We start from the raw sequence: 26,780 nt of genomic DNA, 5'->3' as shown, positions 1-26,780 counted from the left end.
GGATATCCAGCACCAAATAAAACCATGACCTCCATACTTTGCTTCCATCTGGAAAACACATTTCATATCCTTCCCCCCCGCTCGGCTGTCTAATAAAGGCAAAGATGCCAGAAGAATAATCTTTACAAAAAGAGCTGAATTACAGCCCAGAGATGCCACATGCTGCAATATTGATGTGGCGGTAAATGAACTGTCATAGGTATCATATTGCCTCGGTGTTTCTCTCCTTCACCTGAACTGAGGTGAACTGAACCACTCATTAAAGACTCATTGTTCAGGGAGGGAAGTGTTCCTCGCAAACATCCTGGTCTGAGCTGACTGAGCACACAGGCATCAATACGGATATTATCGACTATCCCAGAGCAAATTATTAACACACTTAATGACTTTCACCTAGAAGGGTGAAACTCAACGTTGTTTTCTACACCACAGGAGCATGATGTAGTTTCTTTACACTAGATAAACAGATTACAGTAGGCTATGGCCACATGTAGAAATGAGCCTTTTTGATGCAGTTCCCCAGAATTAAAAGTTTACAGGGCATTTTGATGTGATTCATTAACCGCCCAATGAGAATGAAAGGGGAGGCCTACATTCACATGCTCCAACACTGGCTGCACGTGGTGAATTACATTTTAATGAGCTTCTAATTTTAGTGTGCGCGCCAGTAATAATAATAGACTTGATGAATATTTATGTTCCTTGTTTGAAGTTCAGAGACAGAGGGAGATGAGGGAATTACAATAGAGACCCAAAATACGGTGTTGCGTGGAAATGGCTGATGTCAGTCAGACTCACATCCCCCCTCTGCTCCTTCTGCCCCACTCAGACCTGCACCATACAAACGTGTGACATTTTTATGCACGAACAAGAGTCACACGCACTCATTTTCAGAAGGAAAAAAAAAATGTCGGGAAAATACTGCATTGGAAATATTAAAGCGACAGAAATGTTCCTTCTCCAAATGGGTGAAGGCGACTGAACTCGCCTGAGGACAGATTTTGTGAGGAGAATTACAGCAGTACATTTTCCCCCCGAGAGAGCTGGAATGGTCCCGTTTCTGACCAACAAAATGACCGGTAGGAAAACGAGCTGCAGTCGGTCGCAGCCTCATGCTCACTCAGCTTACCCATGGTGCCTCTGAGGGGAAAACAGTGTCTCAGTGCAGAAAGATCGCCGTCACTAAGTCCTGATAATGTAGTGACGACTGTCCGCAGCTCCTGCTCCTGAAAACCAAGAACCCGCTCCGACCTTCAGCACCGCGGACAGCTCCGAGTCCAGACAACAGGCTGCCTGTCGGACAGCGGCAGCCGAAAACAACCGTGAAGGTTATACCGGAGACTCAACTGACCACATCCGAGCCAACACCAACACGGTCTTCACAACAGAGCAGCTGCAGGATCCAGAGAAGAAAAAAAAAAGAAGAAGGGAAAAAAACGCCAAAAAGAGACAGATCCCAGGGTTGAATCGTTACAGCGGAGCCATGACACCCTGCAAACAACCTCAGACTCAATGTCAGTAGGTCTACCGGGAGAAAACATGTGAGCAAGAACGCGTCAAATCACGTTGTTTCCCCAGCACCGCTGTATTAGTTCATCTGTAACAGAGAGTCAGAGCTGAGCTGGAGTTGATGAGGGCTCATTACATATGCGGCGCGTCCCTGCTCTGCTCCCGTTCGTCCAATAGGGAGATGGGGGAACGCGGCTATATACGCTGATTGGCACCACTTTGCCTGTGTTCGCGCTAACAAGCACACTTTGTCATTTCAGACCAACTCACTGATCTGTGCCCGAATCCGCGCCTTCGATAAAAACACGGAACAGTGACAGCTCGAGTCATCGCCACCATGATTGTAGCCTATTTGTCTATGTGTGCAGACAACTGCAGGCAGCGCCATGGAAGGAAGCAAACTGCGCTGCGTCCAGGTGCTGTGTGCAGCAAAAGGCCACCGGAGGACTCGAACCGGGACCGGCTGCAGCGAGGGTCCTATTGTCTCTGCATATGGGGCGCCTGCTCAACATAGCGAGAAATACACAGCCCCAGAAAATACGAGTTACTTTGCCTCAGGGCGTTTTAACGTTATCTAATAGGGAGTCATACGGTGATAGTGTCCACTAAGGAATTGGTGTGAATATTGTCAAACCAAATTACCAATCATCAGTTATCAGTAAACCTGTGCCTTCCATCTTTTCCATGTGACAGGTTTTGTACAGGCACATTTATAGTGTAGATTTGTGCATCTTTCTGTAAATATAAAACCTCAATTACAGCCAATAAGACTAAACAATATAGCCTACATAAAAAATGATATTGCAATTTTATTTTGACAGATATTATGATTGCAATGCAATGCGTCATTTTTGCATGTTATTTTATTTTAAATATCTAAATTGATAATGATGCAAGTCATGTTCCTTTACCTTCCTTTACTGTAGGCCATAGTGTTTCTATAGGACCACAATGCCTCATTCATGGTATGTTGTGACATTTTACCTTTCGCAAATAATTGAAGGTCTTGTAACTTTAATAATGCCCTTGGCCTTTTTATGATTTTTTCAAATATTTTTGATTAATTGTTCAGGCCTAATTACATCTGAGGACACTGTGGAGTCAGCCATATGTTTTTGAGCTCTGCAGCAGTCAAATGATATCTGTCTCAACTAGAGCCAGAGCAAAAAAAAAAAAAGATTTGGTCTGTAATTTCCCTTCACTTTAAACACATTATATCACATTTGTTACACCACAGCAAAGAGACAGGAACATTACATACAGTTCGCAGATCTTCACACTAACGCTGCTAGAACAGTTGTGTGTTAAACACATTCATATTCATTAATTGTAATTCTCAAAACCAATCAGTAAAAACCTCCCAAACACTGTCCTTCATGAGCATCCATGTGGTGTCCTCTAATGATGCTAATTATTTCTGTGGTCCTGTTTAAGGACTCCCCAATCTATTTCATTTACTGTAACAACATGTTATTCACCACAATGCTGCTTAAAACTGAAAGGGGTCCCTATAAAAAAAAAGCTGCATTCCTCCCCCTCTGTTTTATAGCAGAAACGTTGAGGGGGCCAAGAAACACATGTAACGTCTTGAAGTGACGCTTTAATCACAAATGACTTCCTCCCCAGAGACTGTTGATTCCTCAGGCCCTTTTGAAGCCACATCAGAGGAAATGGTGGGGAGCTCCACAGCTACAAGCAGGGATCCTGACGACTTCACAGCACTGACACCCAGTTTATCTATATCAGAGGCATTTCATATTTTCACCCCCCCCAAAAAAAGTCACTCTGTACTTCAAGTATTTCCAGCAGGGGCGAAGCTACCTGGCACGATTAATGAGTAGTGACTGTTATCAACACACACACATTTTAACAGTGTTTTTCTATCTATTATTCAGCTTGTTGTGATAAGACACAATGATTAATGTGACTATAACGAGGGCGTCTCGGTCTCAGCTAAACAGGGTTACTGAGCAGAGCCCTCCATCTTTCAAAGCTTACATCCCTTCACCAGCTGTTTAACTCTCAGTCTATATCATATTCCAGTGTACCATAGCTCCGCTAGTCGCCCCAGACATAGAGACTTGTAAATATTCAATGGCGTTTCACAGAACAAGATCTCTCTCGCCACTGCTGTCACCATCTGCGAGAGAGGGAAAGAGTAGACGGATGGAAAAAGAACAGATTTCACCACCGCACCTCTTTTCACTGACACACAAGCTTCCACACAAGCTGGTTAGGCACACCAAAAAATGAGGTTTGTCGGCGGCAAAACTTCTGCTACAAGCACCAACCACAGAAACAATCAGTAATCAATATCACAGTAGTCCCGGTGGGCGACTGCATATGCTGTATTACAACCTGTAACTAACAACTAATGCACTGCCTCATCTTCTATATTGGCTAACATGCAGTTAGCATGAAACACATGCAAACACAAACACAAACATTAACTTATTTCTACCATCTGCATAAATTCTGCTTGGTCAGAATGCTTACATAAACATTTCAATGATTAATTAATCTAAAAATGTCCTTACTGTGTCGAGTTTGCATGTTCTCCTGTGCCTCTGTGGGCTCTCTGTGGGACTCCGGCTTCCTCCCACAGTCCAAACACATGCAGGGTAATTGGTGATAATTAAGTGCCCATAGGTGTGAATGTGAGCACGAATGGCTGTTTATCTCTGCCAGCCAACCCTGTGATAGACTGGTGACCTGTCCATGGTGTACCCCTCCCTCATCTGAGCTACGACTCAATCCCTCATACCTACACTGACTGGCCCTTGCTGGCTCCTAACAGCCCCTGTCAACCCTGGGACACTGGACTCTATTACCAGATAAGCAGAGAACAGACTGTGTATATGAAAGTATCCTGATATGTGTATGACCATGCAGCCAACGACTGGTTAACTAACCCACCTCCTTTACATGCGTTCACACTCCTGCCACCTCCCCCTCTGCTCATTCCCATGCTGGCTCTCCACCCGTCCGCCTGACCCTGTCATCTGAACTTCTATGTGCTGCCATCAACACTTATTCGACTCCCATGCTGAAGAAATCTCTGCGTAAGCAATTCTTGGATATTAAATGCGTTCTGAAAACACATCTGCAAAAATATTTCAAAAATGGCAGCCAAAGCAGTGACGTAAGCTCCTTTGGACTGGGATCAAATGTTTACTCCTGCATAGTCCCCTGAGGTTTTGCAGCTGTAACTCAGTATACACAGCAAGAGCAGTTTTCCATTAGGAAATGTGTGTTATTACAGTCACCACTGAACAACACTGCATTAATGTCAGTGACTACGGTCTAAATGGAGGAGCAACCTTCGGTGCCAGGAGGCCGGCGCACCACAAAGCCTCAGATGGACATCCCATGGCCTCTCTGCCAATGCCCCTTCACCATCCATCGCCAGCCTGCTGCCACTGTTAATACTCAACACCATCTGTACAACACAGTAACCGATCTCCTTGCTATTATCTACTGAGGAACAATGGCAGCCTGTACAAGTGGAGGGAGCAACAGAGCAGAGGTCTCTTCCAGTGTTTTTGCTGCTTTGTTGTTTTGATGGTATTTGCTCCCTCCAATATGAACTGTAGATTGTTCAGTTACTGTTTGGCAAACTATATATTATACTTGTATAGTTTGGAAAGGGTGTGTGATTTAATTTATCAATAGCTGGTTAAATGATATAACCACCTGAATGTTAAAATTAAGACCCATAAGTCCAATTTGGATGCTAGTATTGTGTTTAATAGAGGTACTCCTTCAAAGTTCAAGGACTCACAAGATAATAATGAGAAATTGTCACAACAGGGCAGCAGGTGGCTAATTTGTGGATGCTACAGCTTCCATAGAGCAACACAATAGCGCTTTTCACAACATCCCTCCCTGCACATTGAGCAATCATGTCATTCAAGCCCACACCTTTGAAGAGGAACTATGCAAGTCTGGTTGCTTTTCCTCTGTGTTGCTAACCCTCCACCTGGCCATGTGCATTTGTTTTCAACAAAGCCGGCGAAAAATCAATCCATGAAGTGGGTGGATAACGTTATATACCATATACGATGTTACGACGTGTTTGTTTGTGTAGCCTTAAATGTCATAAACAAGAGATTGCAGGTTATGGAGTGTGTTTGTGTCGCGGTGCGCAGAGACGAGAGCTGGGACACCGGAGCGGCGGCCAGGTACTACACTGATGTTGCAAGGTTGGTTTTCAGCCATGAGACGCCAGGTGGAAGGCAGAGAGCCTCCGTTCTCACTCGTCATGTAGTTAACTATCACAATTACTCTGGAGCTTTTTAATTAAGGTAAAAATGTAGCAGAGCCACGGGAAAAACCCTGCTTAGTCCTTCTTTAACCTCATCATATCATCAGGGTTATTGTCCCAGCTTTGTAAAACTCTAGAGACCCAGAAGATGTTGTCACAGTCTGACTGGTCCCGTCACCAAACCCTTGCTGTGTATTATCCTTTAGCCCTCTCTGTATCTCTCTCTGAGAAGCACCACATCAACCACAATTTTTAACCTTTAGAAAACAGCTTTGTTTTCCCTTACTTTAAGGAATAAAAACATTTAATCAATATTTATTTCATGATAGACTCACAGGAAAGCTGGATGGGGACTTTTCTCTATTTTTTCATGTCATTACTGGCTGCTGTATGTGTGTATATATTTATACACATGTCATAGGATTTCATGAACAATGCTTCAGATACAGTCCCATGAAACACAGAAAAGGATTTGCTAACCACTTTGTCCTCCTGTTGCAATTCCATGAGAGCAGGAATGCAGCAGAAAGAGAAGAGGGAGAGGGAGGAGAGCAGGAAAGATAGGGAGAGAGAGATTGTGAGTGGCATTAGTAGGTCCTGGTAGCATTTTCACATACTCCAACAGCAGAGGATTGGATGGCATCACAGAAAAACACTCAAGCTCATGATTCAAATTTAAGCGGTCTAACACTAAAAGCTCTGGCTTAGTCTGAGGGAAGGATTTGACAGAGGTTAGTTAGGCACTGGAGTGCCACATTATACAGCAGCAGCCATCAGGTTCCTTTATGGGGAAAAAGAAAAGGAGGAAGAGTTCCCTCCAGTGGTGAAACTGAACAACTGTAAGTTACAGTAAACATTAACAGAAAAGATCTACAGCTGTGAATCAACACATCAGTGTGAACAGCATTAGGACAAAGGCATGCAGAAAGTCTCCCACTGGAGCTGATGCTGATAATCTGAAAAACATTAGTTGCCATTAGAGACACTGTTGACTCAGTTCCCAGATTATGATTTCACTGCAATGTTTCATAACCTCGGATTTCAAATAGTAGCGTAGAGAGAAATTTGCCTCAGGGTGGGACATCTGCATGTGTGTATGTGTGTGTGTATATGCGTCCTCATAAATGGAAAGTACCGAGCATGCGAGCCAGCGTTACCTTATTTGACCGCAGAGACACTCGTCCTCCGCACCGAGCACAGAATTTTGTTTGGCAATATGAACAGAGGTGGCCACAGCCATCGGCAAACTTGGTTTTGTGGCATATCCCGCAGGTTGGGGCTTCGGTCTTCTGATCCAGAGTCTGCTTAGACTCATCCCCCATCTTCTTAACCTGGTCCTTATACGATTCAAACTGCTGGTGCAACTTCCTGTAAGGGGAAGGGAAGGACAGATAGTTAGGAAAAAGGAAATATGATTTGATCAATAAACAGTGAGGTTTGTGTTTGGTTTATTTATCTACAGAGACAGTAGCATTGTCACAGCATCACACAGCATTTACTCCCCACATTCATTTGCAATGTTCATCCATGAATGGGAAAGTAGCGTTCTAGGCTCCCCAGCAAAAAGGGGAAATAATTCAGGTCCAAACACAAGGAAAGGATGCATGACTTTTTCGGCCATGGGATTTAAATACTTTGTATGATAAAACATCTAAAAGGATAAATCATAAAAAAATGAGTCCATGGTCTAATATGTGTCAGTTTAGGGGTTTGAAATACACATTAATCATAATAATACTGACCTAAGAACCCAGTACAATTTGTGGGGAAAAAAAAAAAAATCACATTTACTACAATAAGCTCCTACTATCCGCTGACAAACTGATATCACCTCAGACGTGTGCAGTGTGTTAGATTTGAAAGGAAAAGCAGATACCGTGACCTCAGAAGCTTCAAAGCAGAGTTCCTCCTTTGATACCGCACCTCTGCTAAAACAGGGGGGGGGGGGGGGGGATCAAATTTGCTTTGCAAGTTTAAGAACATCACTTAATTCCACTTTCTCAGGTTCCCCAGCGTTTAATGAATCATTTGCACCTGTGTTTCTATAACAGGACAGTCGTAAGGTGAGACACAGATCACCCTGGAGTCATACGGGTGGATAACGATATTACCAATACACACAATTAGTATTTCTCGACTGTGTTAGGAAAACCAGTGGTGGTCGCACACACACAGTGGAGCCCAAAATCCTCTCTGCCTTTACAAGTGTAGCAGCAGTTGTGTTATTGTTTGTGTCCTATAGATGGCCTCCTACTGATACATTTCACCTGATCTTGTACAGTGGATCCTTAACTCCTAACAAGTCCTGAGAGGCTACCGAAAAAAACCTGCATGGACTCTTCACATGCATTTTGTATGACACATGTCAATTGAGCGTCTCCTTGGAAACTAAACACTGGGCTGACTTCATAATATGGCGATTAGAATTGGTTTCGCCCCACATATCCCCTGCAACATTCATTAGCACTTGTGAATTATTGAGCAGCGCTATCCTTTTACCACATACAGCTCTGCATTTGAGATAAACGTGCTTCCTTTACCCACAACCAGACCTTTAGAGCACCAACCAAACAGCGACACTCCACCTGAAGACTGTCTGTGTGTGTGTGTGTGTGTGTGTGTGTGTATGTGCGTGTGTGTTTTGTGAGCAAGTCTCCATGCAATCTAAACATTAGATGGAGTGCCAATGGCATGCCCCTTGTTGTACCCACTAAGGGATTAAAGGGCTAATTGTGTCACAGCCTTTGTGTGTTTACCAAGCAGAGATTAGTATGTAGCCTTGTTTAACACATCCCACCAAATCTCATTTACTGACAGAGGGCCTGATAACGGAGTGATGAAGACTGTGATACAAGAGGTAAAGCCACTGTCTCCGAGGATCAGGGGAATAAGACTACAAATAATCATGTTTTATTCTGACTTAATCTCTGCTTACACTCACACGTTTACAGAGACATGCGCTCAATTCTGGGTGAGGACATGGGCTAAGGGCCACTGCTCTGTTGACGGACAAGGTCACTGAAAAGAGCTGTTAAAGATAACCAATGATTACCTCTGCCTCCCACTGTATCGGGTCACCTCTTTGTAACGCTCGCTCACCTCTTGGGGGGCCACATAGAGGTTATAAAAACAGGTTTTTACAAAATGAGACTTTAGTCTGTGTTAACTGTGACTCGACTCTAAGAGCCAGATATCAGGGGGGAAAGAATGAACAGAGTAAGAAGATTAAAGAATTAACGTTAATGGGAGCCTTCAAAGGTTAAGATTAAATGTATGTAGACTTATTTAAATGGAGCAAATGGTTTAACAAGTGGAGCATGGAGACGAAAACAAAGAATGATTGTGGAGTGAGAGTAACTCAAGTGGCGGCATGCAGGCAGCTGGTACACAGCGGCCATTTCCAAAAGGGTTTACTTATTCGGTCAAACACGGTCAAATGTAGGTGACAGTGCTGACGAGTAATCATACGCTGCTCATTGTCCCGTCCCATGCTAGCGTATCGAAGCTCTCTTACCTCTGGGCCGGGGCAGAGCAGCTACACACAGCCCGTAACACGAGCCGCCCTCTTGGACATATGACAGCGAGGCTCAACTACAAGCTGTCTACAAGAGTCTGGATTCTACTTCTGCCACAAACTGAGCTCAATGTTTACTCCTCTGTCGCCCCTAATACTGTAGCCTATATCACATTTGCACAATTTACCTGGCCTATGTATATTTGTGTAGCCTATTTGTAGCATTCACTAAACAGGATGGTATAATCTTTAATTGATCCAGTCTGAAACAATTTCAAGTCATAAAATTTAGTCTGTGGTCCTGTTTTAACCAGTCATAACATATGTTACAAAGTCCTCAGCTCTTGACTCAAAGCTAATGGGACATTATTGATTTATTGGCTATTTGGCAAGAAAAGAACTCCACAACAAGCTGACAAACCCACTGCCACAACATATCACCTTACCAAAGGAGGTAGGTACAGCTAACACATTAACAAACAATTGTCTGTTTACACATCTGGCTGATAAAGAACTACATTCTCATTGTTTCTGAAATGGGAGCACCTGGCCACCTGACAAATCTTTAATCCAATATTCATGCTCTTTTCAGCACTGGTTTGGTCTTGTCCAACTGTGTGCTAGCTCTTCTACTATTTTCTGAAGCTAGAAGCTAGCTATGTCTAGCTTTTGGTTGGTGCTAAGCTAAGCATGTGGCCTGTAGTGGGGTTGTCACAGATTTTATGCTTTAGCTTATGCTTAACTGGACACACTATTTTGCAGGCTGTAAATCAGACAGAATTGACCTGAAATAGGCAAAATATACAATGTATTAGCAACTTTGTAACTATGTATTTTGGGGAAAATATAATTTACCTCAAGATGCAAAACTTCTCTCCAGCATGTGGCCTCTAACGACCTTCACCTGCCTCTGTACACACATTTTGATTTACAGCTGAAGAGCACAGGTGCAGCTAATAACATTAACGAGGGCCCAGCTCCAATTAGTGACAGGTCAAAATGTCAAAACAGATGGCGACTTTTCCAAAGTAAAATCACATTCATGATAGCTGCAATACACTTGTATTGATCATAATGGTTCACGTATGGGGATGTGAATTAATACGATTTTATCGATAACAATGGTATTTTAAAAAACCCACACAGTTACACTTGACTTTGTAGCATAAACATATTCCTACAGACTATGACTGAAACGTTATAATATTTTAGTTTAATATTAAGCTGATTTCCTTTTAGAAATGTTCAAATGCAAACTATTATAATGTTATAGTTATAATAATAATGTTTCCTAGAATAGATGAATAAATTATGGTTTGTATTTGCTAAAACTTGCATAAATAATATATATTAATATTTTGAATTCAATATTCAATCAATAATCAATATCAATCCAATTTGCATTATTTCTGAGTTGTGACAAAGCTTTCACAGAGAGACCAAAAGGTCGTTGACTTGTTTCAAGACAACATACACCATATAATGTCTGGACTGGTTCTCACAGGTCCCTGCTGCTTGTTTTAATTTGGTGCACAGGAAGAATATATAAACAAACTGTACAACAATGCCCATTTTCCACTGTTCTCTTGTGTATATTGGTACTTGTTCCACCCCAGAGAGCATTACGTCATTTATAAAAGTGCAGTCACTCCCACACCATCACTCTCTCATATGCCTCAACAAACATCCTGCAGAAATTGTATGATGTATTCTAATATCCACTGGGGTCAAACAGACTGTGTGCCCAGCTGCTGGGGTCACCACTGCATGTTTGTGCCTGCTGGGAGGAGATCAGAAGGGGTCTGTACTATTACTTACGCGTCTGGCTCTGGCTCCTTGTCATTTTGGGACTTTTGCTGGGGCTGAAGAACGTTATTTACCAGCTCAGTGATCCCACTAAAGGGAAACCACCTGTTCAAATAAGCAAAGTGTGACTGAAACAGCGCAATGAGTCATCATGGGAGAAAACAATCTGTCCTGAAAAGGTTTTTTTTTCTTTTCTTTTCTTTCCTTTTTTAGGAAGCAGATCAGTTTCTAAGAGGTGAACAATAGCGGGGACATTCACTACAACCAGCGCAGAGAGGAAAAAAGGCCAGGACATGGGCAGAGCGGCGATTGGTGGAACATTAACAACCAGACACAGCGTCAGAAATACAGTGAGAAAGACAGAAGAAGAGAGGAAGATGATACAGACAGCCTTACAGTAGAGGGTAGGAGAGAAGAAGCAGGAAAGCTCTACAGCCAATGGAAATGAGAGCTGCATCAAATGCTCAGCCGAGGGTAAACAGGAGTGTCATTTATTCCAGCTTGGTGGTGCAGAAGGGGTCAGGTTGTCAGACTGGTTAGCCCTGCAGGTAGATTTAGTCAAAATGCAGCTAAGGTTCAGTAGAGCAGGATAGGTGCATATAGTCCACACTTGTGGTTGGATTACGAGGCTGCACAAGCCAATCAGAGTGCAGATGACACACTGGATGAGAATGGGCAGCCAAGTTAGTGACCAGGGACAAGGGCAATGGTTTTTTGGGGGGAGGGTGCCTAGCTATAACGAAGCTGGTTGAAAGGAAAAGCTGCTGTCATTGATGTCACGGAAGTCGGCTGTTTAGAGTCCGGCAAAAAAATTCAACAGTCAGCAGATGAATGCTGCTCATCCTGAAAAATAATATATGCGATAATATAATGCAAATAAAATGTGGCTGTGCAGTTGATGAGCTACCACAGCAGCTTTCCATGACATTAGTGACACTTCTTTCATTTTTTCCTCCGAGACAAAGAGGAGAAAGCCACATGAAGCACACAGCACCGACTGACAGGAAGAAGTGTCAAAGCCTAGAGCACTCTGGGTAATGCAGTTTACTTACTGTGCCGGCTGAGGCTTTGGTTCTTCTTTGATCCTAAAACATAAAAAAAAAAAAAAAAAAGTGTGCACAGCTCAGTGCATACAGAACACAAAGAGATGAGAAAAACAATCTGACACAGACACTAACACAACAGATGAAACTACAGATGAGTTTGACATAAATCATACTTAAAGTAAAACATGAATATTATTGATGTTATAGGTGATTATCTGATGAAGGTGACAAGTGCAATGATGATAATAAACAACATGAAAAAATGAACTTTCAGAGTGACTTTAAATAACAAAGTTTGATTTGAACCAACTTAAACTTAGAAATGGCCGCTTCATGTGAGTAACACCCTCTCATCCGCCCTATAGCACGGACAAATGTCACTTTTAACCTGCTGCAACCATAGAGTGCATCATCCACCGCCCTAATGAAAGCTGTTGTTTTTTTCAGCACCACAAGAGAAATCCATAATCGATTGCAGTCCCCGACTACGAGCCCACAAGTTCGCAGAGACATAAAAGAGGAACATCTACGCAGGTTCAGAGGAACCAGCCAGCAGAGTGATATCTGAGTGCTGCCTCGAAACACACACCAAGCTGCATCAGACGGTGAGGATGGAAGCAGCGGCTGAGTCAGCAATACGCCTGATTAGATTCCACATTGACTGATATCATAGCCAATAATTTAGCTAGTTGTGATGAAGCAACGTAAGTGAAAAAAAAACAGGATTGAAAGCTGCAAGTGATGTTACAATACAGTATATACACTGTATATATACAGTATATACTATAAGAAGGGGCAAACTAAATGTACATGTGAGGCTTCACTGATGTCTTAACATTCAAAACAGGTTTCAGTCATTTTTTTTTTAGATATGTAGCTCATTCATTAAAATAGAGCAAATAAATGATTTGAACCTACAAATAGCATTCTATCCACATTACCAACATCAGATAGTATTATATAACATTTAGCTTTCAAATGTTATAAATATGTTTTGTGTACAGTAGCATGGAACTGAGTAATTTAGTTATAATTTTAGTAGTATGTTAGTTAGTATCACATTTATTCAAGAGGGTATATTTGTAGGTTTTCTTCAGGGTGGATTGGAGTCACTGTGGGACAGTGTCAACACAGGCCAGCGTTAGCTGATTAGCATGCTAACATGAGGGGAGGAAACAAAGAGACAGGAAATAAAGTTTGATACTGAACTCCGTACATTTCTTCTACACTGGTAAGTAACACAGCTGTTGCTAGAGCAGAATTTACAAATAGATCCCTCTGAGCTCTGAGACATTTTTGGGTTTTTGACATTTTGCTATTTCAACTTTCCAAAAATTAAATTGTACCTATTTGTAGGGATGCCCCAAAGATACAAAACAAGTTACAAACATTATCTATTCTACACAGTCACTTCACTTGGATCGTCTTTACACATTGTGGATCATGTGGATCATGTTCCATCAACAACCGAGGAAGCAAAGCCAGTGTTTAAACGCACACACATATACCGTACACACAAACAGCAACCAGCACATGACTGTCTAGCGTCCGTCTACCATCTCACACCGCCACTGCCGCTTCAGCTGTTCTCTCCTGGTTTCAGACTGAATGTCACTTTAAACAAAACTGAAATAAGCTGCAGCTGAAAAATCACACATCGGAACTTCAGACACCTCTTATGATGAGTCCACAGTCAGCTTTTTATAGCTGTGTGAAAACGAACGTGTTAATTGAATTTTCTCTGTTTCTGTATGAGACTTGATACTTTTTTCAAGTGTTGCAACTAGTGTTTTTTAATTATTATCTTATATGCAGAATGTCCGTCGCAACTTCCTAGAGCCCAAGGTGACATTGTCATATTGTCAATTCAGCCCAGCTAACAGTCCAAAAACCTATAGAAATTCAATTGACAATAACATAAATCATATTGAGGCAGCTAATCTTCACATCTGAGAAGCTAAAAGCACAACACTTCAGTAAAAGTTATTGTTCTCCAGAACAGAAAAGCCTTTAAAACAGCAGTCTAAGGTGATCCTAAAATTCTCCACTTATCCAGTACAGTGGATAACAGGTGTCCAATAGAGAAGAATGGATTTACATTTTCTTTTGGGGTATGCATTGAAAACAATATTCCACCAGGTAAAAATACCAACATAAAATCCAACACACAGACTAATCCCACTGTGCACACTAAGTGGCTGCCATTCAACTCCCAAACAAACAAGTGCTGAGGCTAAAACAGCTTCTGGTGCACAAACGAAGCCTCCCAACGGTCGACTTTAGCTCGACGCAGAGCCACAAATCTGTCTGTCTGATCTGTGTCAGATGGGTGAGAGAACACACGAGAGAAGATATAGTCCTGTGTACCCATCAGTCTCGCTGCTCTGTTTTCCGATGAGCCAGTCCATATTTATCCTCTCGCTGTGTTCTCCCGATGACCTGCAGCGCCGTTCTTTATTGATCCCATCAGCCCCGTCTCTGTGGTCGCATTACAAGCCTCATATTTATCTGATGGAGCCTGCTGCCTGCTGCCTGCTGCCTGCTGCCTGCTGCCTGCCTGGACGGCTGCCGGACAGAGTGCGTGTGTGTGTGTGTAAGTATCCGTCTGTATCCATGTGTGTACTGTACTCATACGTGTGCATATGTGAGTGAGTGTCTGTGTGTGTGTGTGCGTACTGCGTAGTGTATTATTTGACATGGGGCAGTAAAATGAGTGAGTGTAAAATGTCACGAGTGACGTACTCAGCCTCCTGGCTGCTGAGGAGGCCTGCAGGGCAGATAGTGTCTCTGTTTTCCATCTCTTTCACCTGTTCTCTACTTCCCACCAGCCCCACACACAAAGTAAACACGCACACACATACAAAAATAGTTATTAGGAATCCATTTGTGCAGAGCATCCCTGTGTCTCGGTGTATGACTCTGTACTTTTTCTGTGAGACTGGCAGTTTTAAGTCTTTGCCACATGCTGTTGTTATTTTTGGTCTCCGATGTTATTTTCTTCCACATGCTCTGACTCACTGTCTTTTTTTTTGGAAGAAGCAGAGCGGTCTGACTGAGACTGATACTACACTGCTCTCTAGTGGACAGATGTGCTGCATAAACTTTTAAGAACAGGATTCTTGAAGTTTTATGAGGGGGGGAATATAACTTCTGCCATTTTGATTTAAGTCTACAGTGAATTTTGACATTAACACATTGAAAAAAGAGATAAGGAAAAGAAAATACATTAAAAACTGGACTGGTATTCCTCAAATTAACTAAACCTACATATCATGATGCCAAAATACATGGTATCTATTAAATAACAAGTCACCTTTGTTGCTAATTCATATGAGAGGGAGATCCTTATAAAAAGCACCTTGATGTAGCTCGTCTTGTGCAGGAAGCAGGATCATTACACAGCAGGCTGTCCTGTCACAAGAACCTGGACTTTTTCTAGTAAGATCCCAGTAATTAAACTAATCTAAGCCCACTGAAGATATCTTTGCCGCCAAGAGGGAAAGGAGGGAGGATTTAAGATGCCTTAAACGTGCCTTCCTCTAAACTGTGCAATCTCTCTCTTGCACCGATAAGCTGCTGCTCTTTTTGTCACAGTCGTGTTAAGATAAATACACTGATGTGGCAGCTGGACAACGAGCCCTGAATCATCACATTCCCCCGTAACTAGAACAAGGTTGGCAACATGTCACATGCACCACAGCAATGTCCGGCAACAGCTAAAGTGTGTCTTAACGTCTTGTGATGGGCAGCAGAAACAAAAATCTACTGAAGGGTCAAGACAGTGGATGGAGGACGGCAGGTAAAGTCCAGACACATGGCAACAACAAAAGTCATTAACGCTATAGACCCAAATATTCAGACCCAGACGGTCACATCAGCCGACGAATAACACAAGCTTTAAAGGGATAGTTCAACATTTTGGCAAATTGGCCCATTGTTGTTTTCGGGGTAAATTCATGCAAAACCGCTGATGCACGTTCCCATCAGGAGCAGTTTTCAGCAAGCAGTCTCTGCATTTACCTCTAAAACAACTCTGACTTGTAACGTTCTGTTATTATCTCATAGCGTGGTGAATGTGCAGCAAACAACATGTCCACCGGAGCGTTTTGGAGTTGTTGGATTGTGTATTTGATGAGTTTGATGAGGGAAACCAAGAAATCCCATTAGCCTCCGTAGCGTAGCTCTGAGCAGCTCACGGCTCTGCTCCACCATTCTAAAAATAGCTTGCACCGACAATTAAAGGTAACGAACCTACTCCTAAAACTATAGGGATTATGGCAATTGGCCAATTTGCCAAAATGTTGAACTATCCCTTTAAAATAAATGTCTTTGTGTAATTGAAACTTTGAGAAACATCTTAAATCTTCCAATTGAACATAGATGGATTACATGGAGGTTTACAACCATTTAAATTACTGCAAAAGTCACACACAGGATGCACATGGATTACTGTAAATGCCTCAACACATATATAAATGAACAAGTCCAAGAAGCGGGACAACTCCAATTCCTGAAACCTGATTCACCACAGTTGCCTGTCGTGATCGGCCCGACAGACAAAGGGGACGACTGAGACTTAAATACACAAGGCTGGCAGGGGTAATTGAACACAGGTGGAACACATTAGGGCGGGGCAGGCAATTAGCACAGAGGGAAACACAGGACAAAGACAGGAAGAAAACTGACATGAGACACACACGGGAAGTGTTTTCAAAATAAAGCAGGAAATACATCATATCCAAAACAGTCAAACATATTGCAGTTTGAGTTTCTCAGCATAATTTCATTTAGCTCATTGTTTCAGTTTAGTCGTCCACAACTTAACAGTTTTGGTCACTGACTGAGAATAAAGGCTTAACCACCTACTCTACTGCCATTATATTATTTGCTCGACTCTCAGCTGCAAATTACATCTGAATATTTACAACACCATTGTGGCCTTAGCTCAAAATAAACACACAGTGCTTATGTTCATCAAAATGAAGGAACATCACGTCATCCCCTGTCTCAGTTTGGCTGACTGCTGCATGTGTTTTGAGCAGTTTTTGTACAGATGGAAGTAATAAGGAATGGATATGGACAGCCTCGTCGTTTAAAACTATTGTCAGAAAAAGACATTTAGGTGCCAGCCCCAGAAATGATGCAGATTGCTGAGCTTAGATCAACAACAAGAACAACAACAATCTACTTCTGTTCATTTTGGCCACTGATAGTGGACCAACACACAGTATGCTCTGTCACACTGCACTGTGCTTCCACACACATGCCATACCCAAGGCACAATTTCTTTCCAATTACACAAACCCCGTTGCCCATCGTGTACCGGACCTGCCCAGTCGGTCTTGTCTATGAGTAAACTGCTGTTTAGGACCTTTATATTTTCTTCTCTAAAAGTGACTGGATGTTGGTGGAACAGCCCACAACAGAAAGGATACTTTCCTCAGGGACAGCGTGACTTTTCACTGATTACCAACCAACAGAAGAAACAAGCCTGAACGTGGCTCTCAGCTCAGCAGCCGAATATCCCTCCAAACATGAATGCGAGCTTCCAGGAAGCTGCATCAGTGTGCTGCAAAGACGTCTCCATTGTCTGTCTACACCTACGCGCATCAGTGAGTTTGATGTTAAGGTGGTTTGTTAACATTATCTTTATTTTAAAACCCAAAAACCCAATTACCAAAGTAATTAAAATATTTATATTTCTTGCAAAGTACAAACCAGAATGACCAAAAGTGCAGCTTGGTGGAGACACTTCAATCAAAAGCTACAGACAGTGCTTCCTCTTAATGGTTTTAGAGCAGGTTTTAACATCACGCCGTGCCTATCAGTTTTTAAACCGATAGTGAGAAGTAGCCTTGTGTTGGCATCAACACTGGAGTAGAAAATCTGTCATAGACAATCTCATGGCAAAGCAGTGACCCTGCAGGCCCTCTGAGTCTACTACAGACTGAGTGATAATTGGATCATAAGGGAGTAATCTGGCTCAGTGGGTAAATACCAACTACATACATCATTAACACCATCCCAGCCGGTCAGTACTGCCAGGAGATGAGGTTAATGTCTGTCTGAAATCACTCAGAGACCAACAGGGAAAAGTCTCACTGAACAGTATAATACAACTGTTATATTCATGCAGCGTACATTAGATGATGGCACCTTATATAAGAAAGGATTTCTTAATGTCACCTGGAATGGAGTCGTGGTAAAAGGCTTTAGTAACCTACTTTGGTATATGGGACTGTAGCACTGAGTCAGATCAGATTTGTTTTTACTTGGACCTGAGTTTGTGTTCTCTCTTTCTCTCCCTCACTCTCTCTCTCATTCTGTGTGCCTGTGTCTTTGTGACTATGTGCAACCTGCCCCTCCCCTCCCTGCTTGTCCCACTGATACAAGTATTGGTTTCTGGTGTTTTTAGTGATGTCTGACTCCCTCTGCGTTGCTACAGTCAGTAGTATAAAATATAGAGGTGTCGCTCAGACCACAGATACCTCATCATAAGAAATACATGAACACTGACAGTTAAAGGGATAGTTCAACATTTTGGCAAATTGGCCCATTGCCATAATCCCTATAGTCTTATAAGTAGGTTTGTTACCTTTATTTGTCTGTGCAAGCTATTTTTAAAAACAGCGGAGCAGAGCCGTGAGCTGCTCAGAGCTACGCTACGGAGGTTAATGGGATTTCTTGGTTTCCCTCATCAAACTCATCAAATATCCAACAACTCAAAAACACTCTGGTGGACAAGTTGTGACCTGCACATTCACCACGCTATGAGATAATAACAGAACGTTATGAGAGGGAGTTGTTTTCGAGGCAAATGCAGAGACTGCTTGCCAAAAAACTGCCCTCGACAGGAACGTGCATCAGCGGTTTTGCATGAATTTACCTCTAAAACAACTCTGTGTGGTGTGGTAATGTTGTGTTATTATCTCATAGTGTGGTGAATGTGCAGGTCACAACTTGTCCAGGTAAAACCTCTGATGCACGGCCCCGCTGGGGGCAGTTTTTTGGCAAGCAGTCTCTGCATTTGCCTCAAAAACAACTCCACGACATGTCCACCAGAGCGTTTTGGAGTTGTTGGATTGTGTATTTGATGAGTTTGATGAGGGAAACCAAGAAAACCCATGAGCCTCCGTAGCGTGGCTCTGAGCAGCTCGCGGCTCTGCTCCGCCGTTCTAAAAATAGCTTGCACAAAGTTTACGACAAATAAAGGTAACGAACCTACTGCTATGACTATAGCGATTATGGCAATGGGCCAATTTGCCAAAATGATGAACTATCCCTTTAAGTTACCAAGAGGATGTAGGAATATTTGAGTGTTTCCTGTAGGCTGATATCAGTCAAATCAGGCTGCATATGATCAAACCAAACCAAACCAAGCTAATATAGTGTGTACAACAAGTCCTAAAACTCCTATTGTGTAAGAATGTTGGATTACTATAAAATCCAGGTTTGTTATATCACCCCCTAAAACCCTGATGTGTTATTTTGCTCCAGTCAGCCACACAAGGAAAATCTACATACACAGTGTATGACCGTGTCAGCAACATCCCAGCAGGATATATAAAACAGAAATCCCCATTGTCCCACCTCTACTGTACCTGCAAATTTCCAGGAAAATGTATGCACTAAAAATAGCAGCTTATTTAAAGACAGACGATTAGGTCCTGTGACACCTGTTCATTCTACCTCTTCAATAAATGCCGGGAGAAGTGCTACTTAACGCTTTCTCTCCACCTAAGACAGGATTAGGGGTAGGGGATGGAGCGGTGATAACTTCCTCTGGCACTTTGCGCTGGCACGGCGTTGATAGTCGGGGCAGGAGGGACGGCGACGGGGCAAGCGCCTCGGTGTGGAAGGGTTGGCCAGCCACCACAGCTGGGCCTTAGAAAGCACAGATAGGATTGAATCCGCGGGGCACACTCATCAGAATAGGCAATCTAACAGCACACAAGCCAGACCTCCTGACCAAGGACTAATATTCAGATTGTCAAACAGGAGTTGGCAACAGCAGATTTCTCTGAGCAACGGGGAAGTGGCTAATCTGCTGCCAAATATAACTAAAATCCATCTGTTTCCTTAGATTACCTGCCAGGATTCAATTGAGCTGCTCCATATCTCCCCTCCTGAGAGATTTCCAAGTGGCAAAGAGTCAGCTAATCACCCAGCAGCCCACACATTCACAAGTGTATTTCCATGCAAAAGCTCACAGGAAACATATGCACAGTATTCATTCTATTACAGCCAGTTTATATACAGTAAAACACATATCAACGGTACGAGCAACACGCTGTGTTTGTATTCTTGCACATGTGCTATTTTTTCTTTTTCTTTTTTTTTGGTTGTTGTTGCTGGGGTAATGGTGTGAGCACAAACATGTCTTTATTTGTACATGAATGCTGGTCGCTTCTCCTGTCATCCCACTTTATTCAACCTGACACAGATACATTTTATTCTGGCTGTGATCAGCATTTTCTTGGCAGCTGACATTGTCCCATGCCTAACGTCACAACTCCTCCCATACACGGCTGAACAGCTCCACTGGGACTACTCTAGAAACTCAGCCCTAACCCCCGACCACCGTTAGGTCACCGCCCTCTGCATTAGCCCAATCTCTGGCTCCCAATAGCCAGACAGTGGCTGCTGCTGCTGAATGCAGCTCAATGTCCTCCTCTAACCTTACACTATACGGGACGAGCCACAAACAGAAGCGAAAACCTAGTTTCAGCCTTTCCTGCAGGACTATCCTGTAAGTCTTGGGTTTAATCTTTAGGCTTGGGCAAAAAAATTGTAGTGAAGTCAAGTCACAGATTTCGGATATGCTTGTATGTTTCAAACGTTTTGTGTTATGTCTCAGCTATATTGTAAATGAGATTGTTCAATATATTTCCGAGTTTAAATAAAGGTTATAATAATAATAGTAATAATAATAATAATAATTTGTAAAGCACATTTAAAACAACCTCAGTCGACCAAAGTGCTGTACAGTTGTAAAAATGCAATATAGTTAATCATAAACACTATAATAAATAAAAGGTAGGGGTAGTAGTATGATGATAATGATGAAATTCCAGCTCTCTGTCTCTCACCAAACAGAGACATCCTCAATCACATAAAAAACCATGATCATGTTGTTGTCCCGGCTGGGAGGAATAGGTGGGCTGTACTGAAACTGCAGTCAGCTGTCTGTCTAACTCGGGCTATAATAATAGCCTGGCCATGGCTAACAATAGAGAGGTAATAGATACCCTCGCCTATTGTCGGCCCGGCCTGCTCTACTCCTTCCTGTCCCAATTCATCACCACGGCACGTCACTATTAGCTCGCTTAACTAAACTGAATACAGAGTACACAGGCGGACAAGCACGGGGGCAATCTGATATCGCCTCGCCGCATACAGGTTACACCCATCACGTTGCAAAAATATTGCCGTAGATGCCATATGATGTTACACACCCTGGAATCGTATCCGTTACCTCTCTGCGAAAGTATACATTGCAAACATGATGGGACATACCATCATGAGGGCTTTGTGGTACAAAGACTGGCACATTCAGTCAGATAGACAGATGTGTGACGTGACCGCAGCACTGTATACGACTGAAATTAACTTGAACCCGCTGGCTCCCAACATCTGTCCGATGGCGCGAAGATAAGTTTGACTTGTTTGGCTGCTGTGAAATCCCAAATCAAAGGATTCCCTTCGCATTAGCTGCTTCCCCGCACAGATTTAAACCCAACTAGCCAACCGAGCGTCCAAGCAGCCGCCCACTCGAGGTTAAGGCGACCAGCAGCTGCCCCTCCTCCTCCTCCTCCTCCTCGTCCTCCTCGCGGCCTGATGTCTGGCGACTTTAAACGCCAGCATTTTCTTCCATTAGATTCTAGTACAAATACTTCTATTCATATTTCACACAAGGAGGATTTCTATGTATCCGTGCAGCAACCCTCCACCACCACCACCACCAGCAGCCCCCTCCTCCTCGTTCCACTACTACACATCCAGGCCATCTCGGTATCACCATGGCGATGGCAGCAGTATCTCAGTGGGACGAGTGATATTAAGGGATTAGCGGGAGATCCTCCATCAGACTTCGGTCGAGGAGCATGATCCAGGGATCACAACATCGACTCTCTACTGTCTCCCCTCCTGATCAGTGTCAGATGATGGGGATGAAAAACAGGCCTCTCTCTCTCTCTCTCTCTCTCTCTCTCTGCTGTTATTTTTCACGGTAGCTCCTGTTGTGCACGCTAGACTACACAAACCGTGCAACCGTGAACACATATGCACATACAGACAACTGAATCTCTGGAATAATGCATTTAAAGCTCGCACAAAGCCACCGTCAGCCGTAGGCAGAGTGAGCAGTGGTCTATATGCTGTACAGTATGTCCTAGTGTAGGTTACATGGTACTGCCTGTGTGTGGTGTTCAAACGCTGGACTTATATAAGGGCCACGGCTGCATTAGTGACGTCATGAAAACAGCTACTCTTTATCCTTCCCCTTTTATATGTCAGTCGGCTGCTGCTGTAATCTACCTACAGTAGCAGCTACTGTACATGTAAAGCACCATGATGCTACTGAACAACTGACCCCTTGATCCCTGCTAGACCTCCAACAATAACAGCCAGTTAAACGGCTGCGTTAGGGGTATTAGGACGGCACAAGAGAGCAGATAAGTTGACAGTGAAATGTATTCATTCATTCGTAATGGCAAATTCAAAATGTATGCTCTAAATAAAACAAAAAAAGACTCCTTATGAACTTATTTCATAAACAAATGTAAAGTTTTCCACCATTATCACTGCAATCCATCATTAGATTACACACTGGCTGTCCACTGTCTGATCGTGAGGTGTGTGTGTGTGTGTGTGTGTGTGTGTGTGTGTGTGTGTGTGTGTGTGTGTGTGTGTGTGTGTGTGTGTGTGTGTGTGTGTGTGTGTGTGTGTGTGTGTGTGTGTGTACTACGTCTGTATGTGTGGCAGATGAAAACAAGGGCGGCTGCATTTGTTTATAGAAAGCGCAGGATGGTTTGAGTTTTTGACCACACAAAGGCGTATTAGAAGGACCGGCTGGGCAGCACACACGTGTGTGAGTCACCGGCTTGCACCTGCTCCGACCAGCTGAGTCTTGAATGAGCAGAACATGGACAGACACACAAACATGCACACACACACACACGCACACGGAAGGAGAGATTAGTGTGCCCTGTGTAAACTACTGCTAGTAAATATATGAGCGCACACACACACAGCAAAGCATCTGGGCTGAGGAATATATTAGTCTTTTTTTATCCCTCACTTATACACTTACATCACTTAGGTAATACTGTTTGTTTGTTTTTCATTCATAGAAAGAAGTCAGACTTAATGTTTTAGGCCCAAATCTAGTAAAGCGACTTTTTATTCTGTCTGTGCTGTTGTGTCTCTTGTCAAAGATCTGCTACATCTGCTGATTTGGGGTCTTATTAATGTGGCCTGTATGAAATGTATGAGCTTGCGTTTTTGGTGTGTGTCTAACTTTACCGAACTTTACTAGATTTGTTCTAAAAACATAAAATAAAATAAAGTTACAGTTGATCCTTTGTGAAGCATTAATTGTCTCGCCTACTAAATCCACCTCGGCCATTTTTTAATCCAGAGTGGAAAGAGAACAGACAAATGGGCAGATTAATAATTTCATTCATAATTTCATGTTTGATGAAACTGACAAATACTGTTAATTGTTTTCTTGATGAGAGCCATCACTCTTGTGTCTGTACACGTAGTTAGCAAGAGCCAGGAGGCTATTAGCCAAAAGAAGCAGGGAGAAATTAGCTAGCCTAAGCTAAAAGCAGTATTTCACTTTTTACATTTGTGCACGTGCACAGTTTAAAAAGAAGAAGATATAGAGTTTCAAAGCTTCTTCTTTTTTTTCTTTTCTTTTTTTAACTTTGGACAAAACCATGCAACCTGTTGGCTTTAGATTCAAATTTGCCATTGATGTGTATGAGGATATGTTCTCACAAAAGCAAACACATCATTCAGCCCTCTTACATTACATCACTGCAACATGTTATGTTATGTTATGTTATGTTATGTTATGTTATGTTATGTTATGTTATGTTATGTTATGTTATGTTATGTTATGTTATGTTATGTTATGTTATGTTATGTTTATATCACTCACTTCTGCTTTATGTTATGTTATGGACAACAGGTGTGTAACTTGAATCATAAACCTGGGATAATACACGACACTACAAACTGAAACCATAAATAGGCAACAGAGCTCTGGCTTAGAATGAAAATCATTTTCCAATGAGGCCTCTTTTCATCAAATGATTAAAACCAAACCGTTTCTTTACAAGCACACACAAAATTTTAAGAGCGACTTTAATCACTCGCAGTGCACTTTCATGAGCTTTGCCAATTAAATTGAAATTGAATTTACTGTGTCTTTATGTGGAGGTCTTCTGTCTTATTCCTGGTCGGAGCTACAGTCCTGTACTGTAAGCTTCTTTGTCTTGCTGCCTGGCTTTTTCCTGGACGCCTAAATGACCACAGGCTTCGCTGCCTGTTTAGATGCCTGGCTGCTTGCCGGCCACTGCAGAAAGCTGAATGTCTCCACTATTAATAGTCCAACGAACAGCATGAGGGTTCTCACTCTTTGAGCGCAATCAGCTTGAGATGACCCAGTGCCACGTTTCACCTTTAGTAAACCGGGCCATTCAGCAGCCTCCGTCGCAACTGTCTCTCACTTTCCCTGTCCAGGTATCTCTCTGTGTTTTCTCTCACTTGCTCACGGTACATCCACAGTGTTTCACCGGTAAACATCACTATGAGCAGATACAAACATCTTTAGACAAAAAAACAAACATGTAAAACAAGAAATGTGGGCTAAAAGACTTCACCTGTACATAGTGGAGAGGTGGCTCCTCTCTGACCTTTCAGTGTTCACCCATTATAAAAAACAAACACTGCAGTAAAGTCACAAGGGAGAGAAAAGGAACCACGACTACACTGACACAGCACACCCACACACTTCCCTTACCAGTTAGAAAAATCAGTTAACGATATATTCCCACAGTTTTGCTCTCTCAATTAGCGTCTGTAGTGTAAAACCCATCATGGTGTTGTTGAGTATTCAAATATATATGGTCACACTGCCCTCCAGGGTTTTGAGAAAATACATTTAACAACAACGCTGCCAGCTATTCTGCAGCCGGCCCATATGTTCCTAGGAAGCGCTGGGCTTCCCGTACAGGGTCAGATGCTGTATATCTTCCTCTGCATTGACTCTACTCAGGGTGAATGGGGACGGGGGATGGGTAATAAAAGTGATAAAGTGGCCCCTTCTTGGTGCCTTTCATTGTCATGATTCTACTCTCTTTGCTCTAGTTAGCTGGGGCTTCCCTCTTCATTTTCTATTTATTTATTTATCTCTTCATCTCCTTCTCTGTTTTTTTTAACAGTTTGTAAAAGTACTTCTTTTCGGGCCTCCTAGCACCAAATGCTAGGAGGCTTATGTAATAACAGGCCAGATGTGCTGGTTGTAGCTCTGGAGGTTCAGTTTTCACTCAGTCAGGATCACTAGTTGCAGTCAAGTATTTTTGAAATTCATTCACTAATTCTTTGGAAAGTGACACACTACATAATTTTGAGTCCATACATTTTCACATGTAAGCTGTGTGTGACCGTAGTATATTAGGTATGAGCTCATGATTTTACCACTTAAAGGTGTACAGAAAAGAAAATTGAATTTGAGCCCACTTTGGGTCATAAAATTAATGTGATAACTCATCTTTCAGACGTTGTAGGCCAAACTTTGTGCAAAATTCTATTTTTGAGTAAATCCGGGATGAAAGTGTGTATTTTTTTTTCGCATTGGATAATGCAGGCGCATGGATTATACGTCAGCCTGTACACGATTCACCAGCCACTGATATTGGATCCGTCATCCGTCATTCAAACGTCTGAGACACGCACACACACACGGAGCTCGGGCTCGCCCCAAGCTTTGAATATCCCGCCCGCTCGATAACGACCAATCAAATTCGTTTTCCTCACTCGGGTAAACTCGTGTTGCAGCTCGTGACAACTCGGCGCGACAAACAGGACAAACGGCCATTTCTGTACACCTTTAAAAACTGTCAATAATCCAAATCCAGGCTTCATAGCTTGAGGCAATGTTAACTAGTTAGATAATTGGAGTCAAAAGTTTTTGTTGTGTGCTATGCTTCAACATTGTTTTATAAATGTTTATAAATACACAACATCCCTTGTAGCAGTTACCACAAAATCTTTTAACATTTCCCACTGTCAGGTTTCACCAAGGGCATTCCAAATTGCACAGCCAGGGGCAGGAAAATCCCTTCAAACTTTGCTTAGGGGATAAGAGCCCGGAGCAGAATAAAACCTGTGCTGACGAATGCAGATGTTATTTAGAACAAAGCCCTGAAAGACAATAGAGCCCGACGCTGTGCTGTGCCACACAGGAGAATAGCAGGCTATGGGAGATGGCAGGCTGATTGCTCTGTCAATGGGGACTAAGGCTGTCATATCAGCAACCAGACCTGATAGCATCTCAGACGTCACAGTCTCTCCTCTCATTTTCTCTCTGATGTTCTCTTCTCCTTTCCTGTCCTCCCTTCTCCTCTCGCCC

At 42.7% G+C, this 26,780-nt stretch overlaps 1 protein-coding gene across 4 annotated transcripts in view; it reads right to left on the bottom strand.

The window, feature by feature from the left end:
• Positions 1-26,780, bottom strand: part of rims2a (regulating synaptic membrane exocytosis 2a) — a gene marked incomplete at both ends in the record, with an annotated part of 135,094 nt that overhangs the window by 101,588 nt on the left and 6,726 nt on the right. For 3 of the 4 annotated variants that reach the window (XM_083990457.1, XM_083990456.1, XM_083990459.1), the window contains 3 exons: positions 6,931-7,141; positions 11,106-11,198; positions 12,146-12,178. In XM_083990457.1, coding sequence (XP_083846583.1) covers positions 6,931-7,141; positions 11,106-11,198; positions 12,146-12,178 — 337 coding nt within the window. The remainder of the gene's footprint in view (positions 1-6,930; positions 7,142-11,105; positions 11,199-12,145; positions 12,179-26,780) is intronic. The other variant, XM_083990458.1, reaches the window with a different exon arrangement.

Source organism: Trachurus trachurus (assembly GCF_905171665.1).
Source record: "Trachurus trachurus genome assembly, chromosome: 16".
In the NCBI taxonomy this organism is placed as follows: Eukaryota; Metazoa; Chordata; class Actinopteri; order Carangiformes; family Carangidae; genus Trachurus; species Trachurus trachurus.
This window is presented reverse-complemented; position numbering and strand designations above follow the sequence as displayed.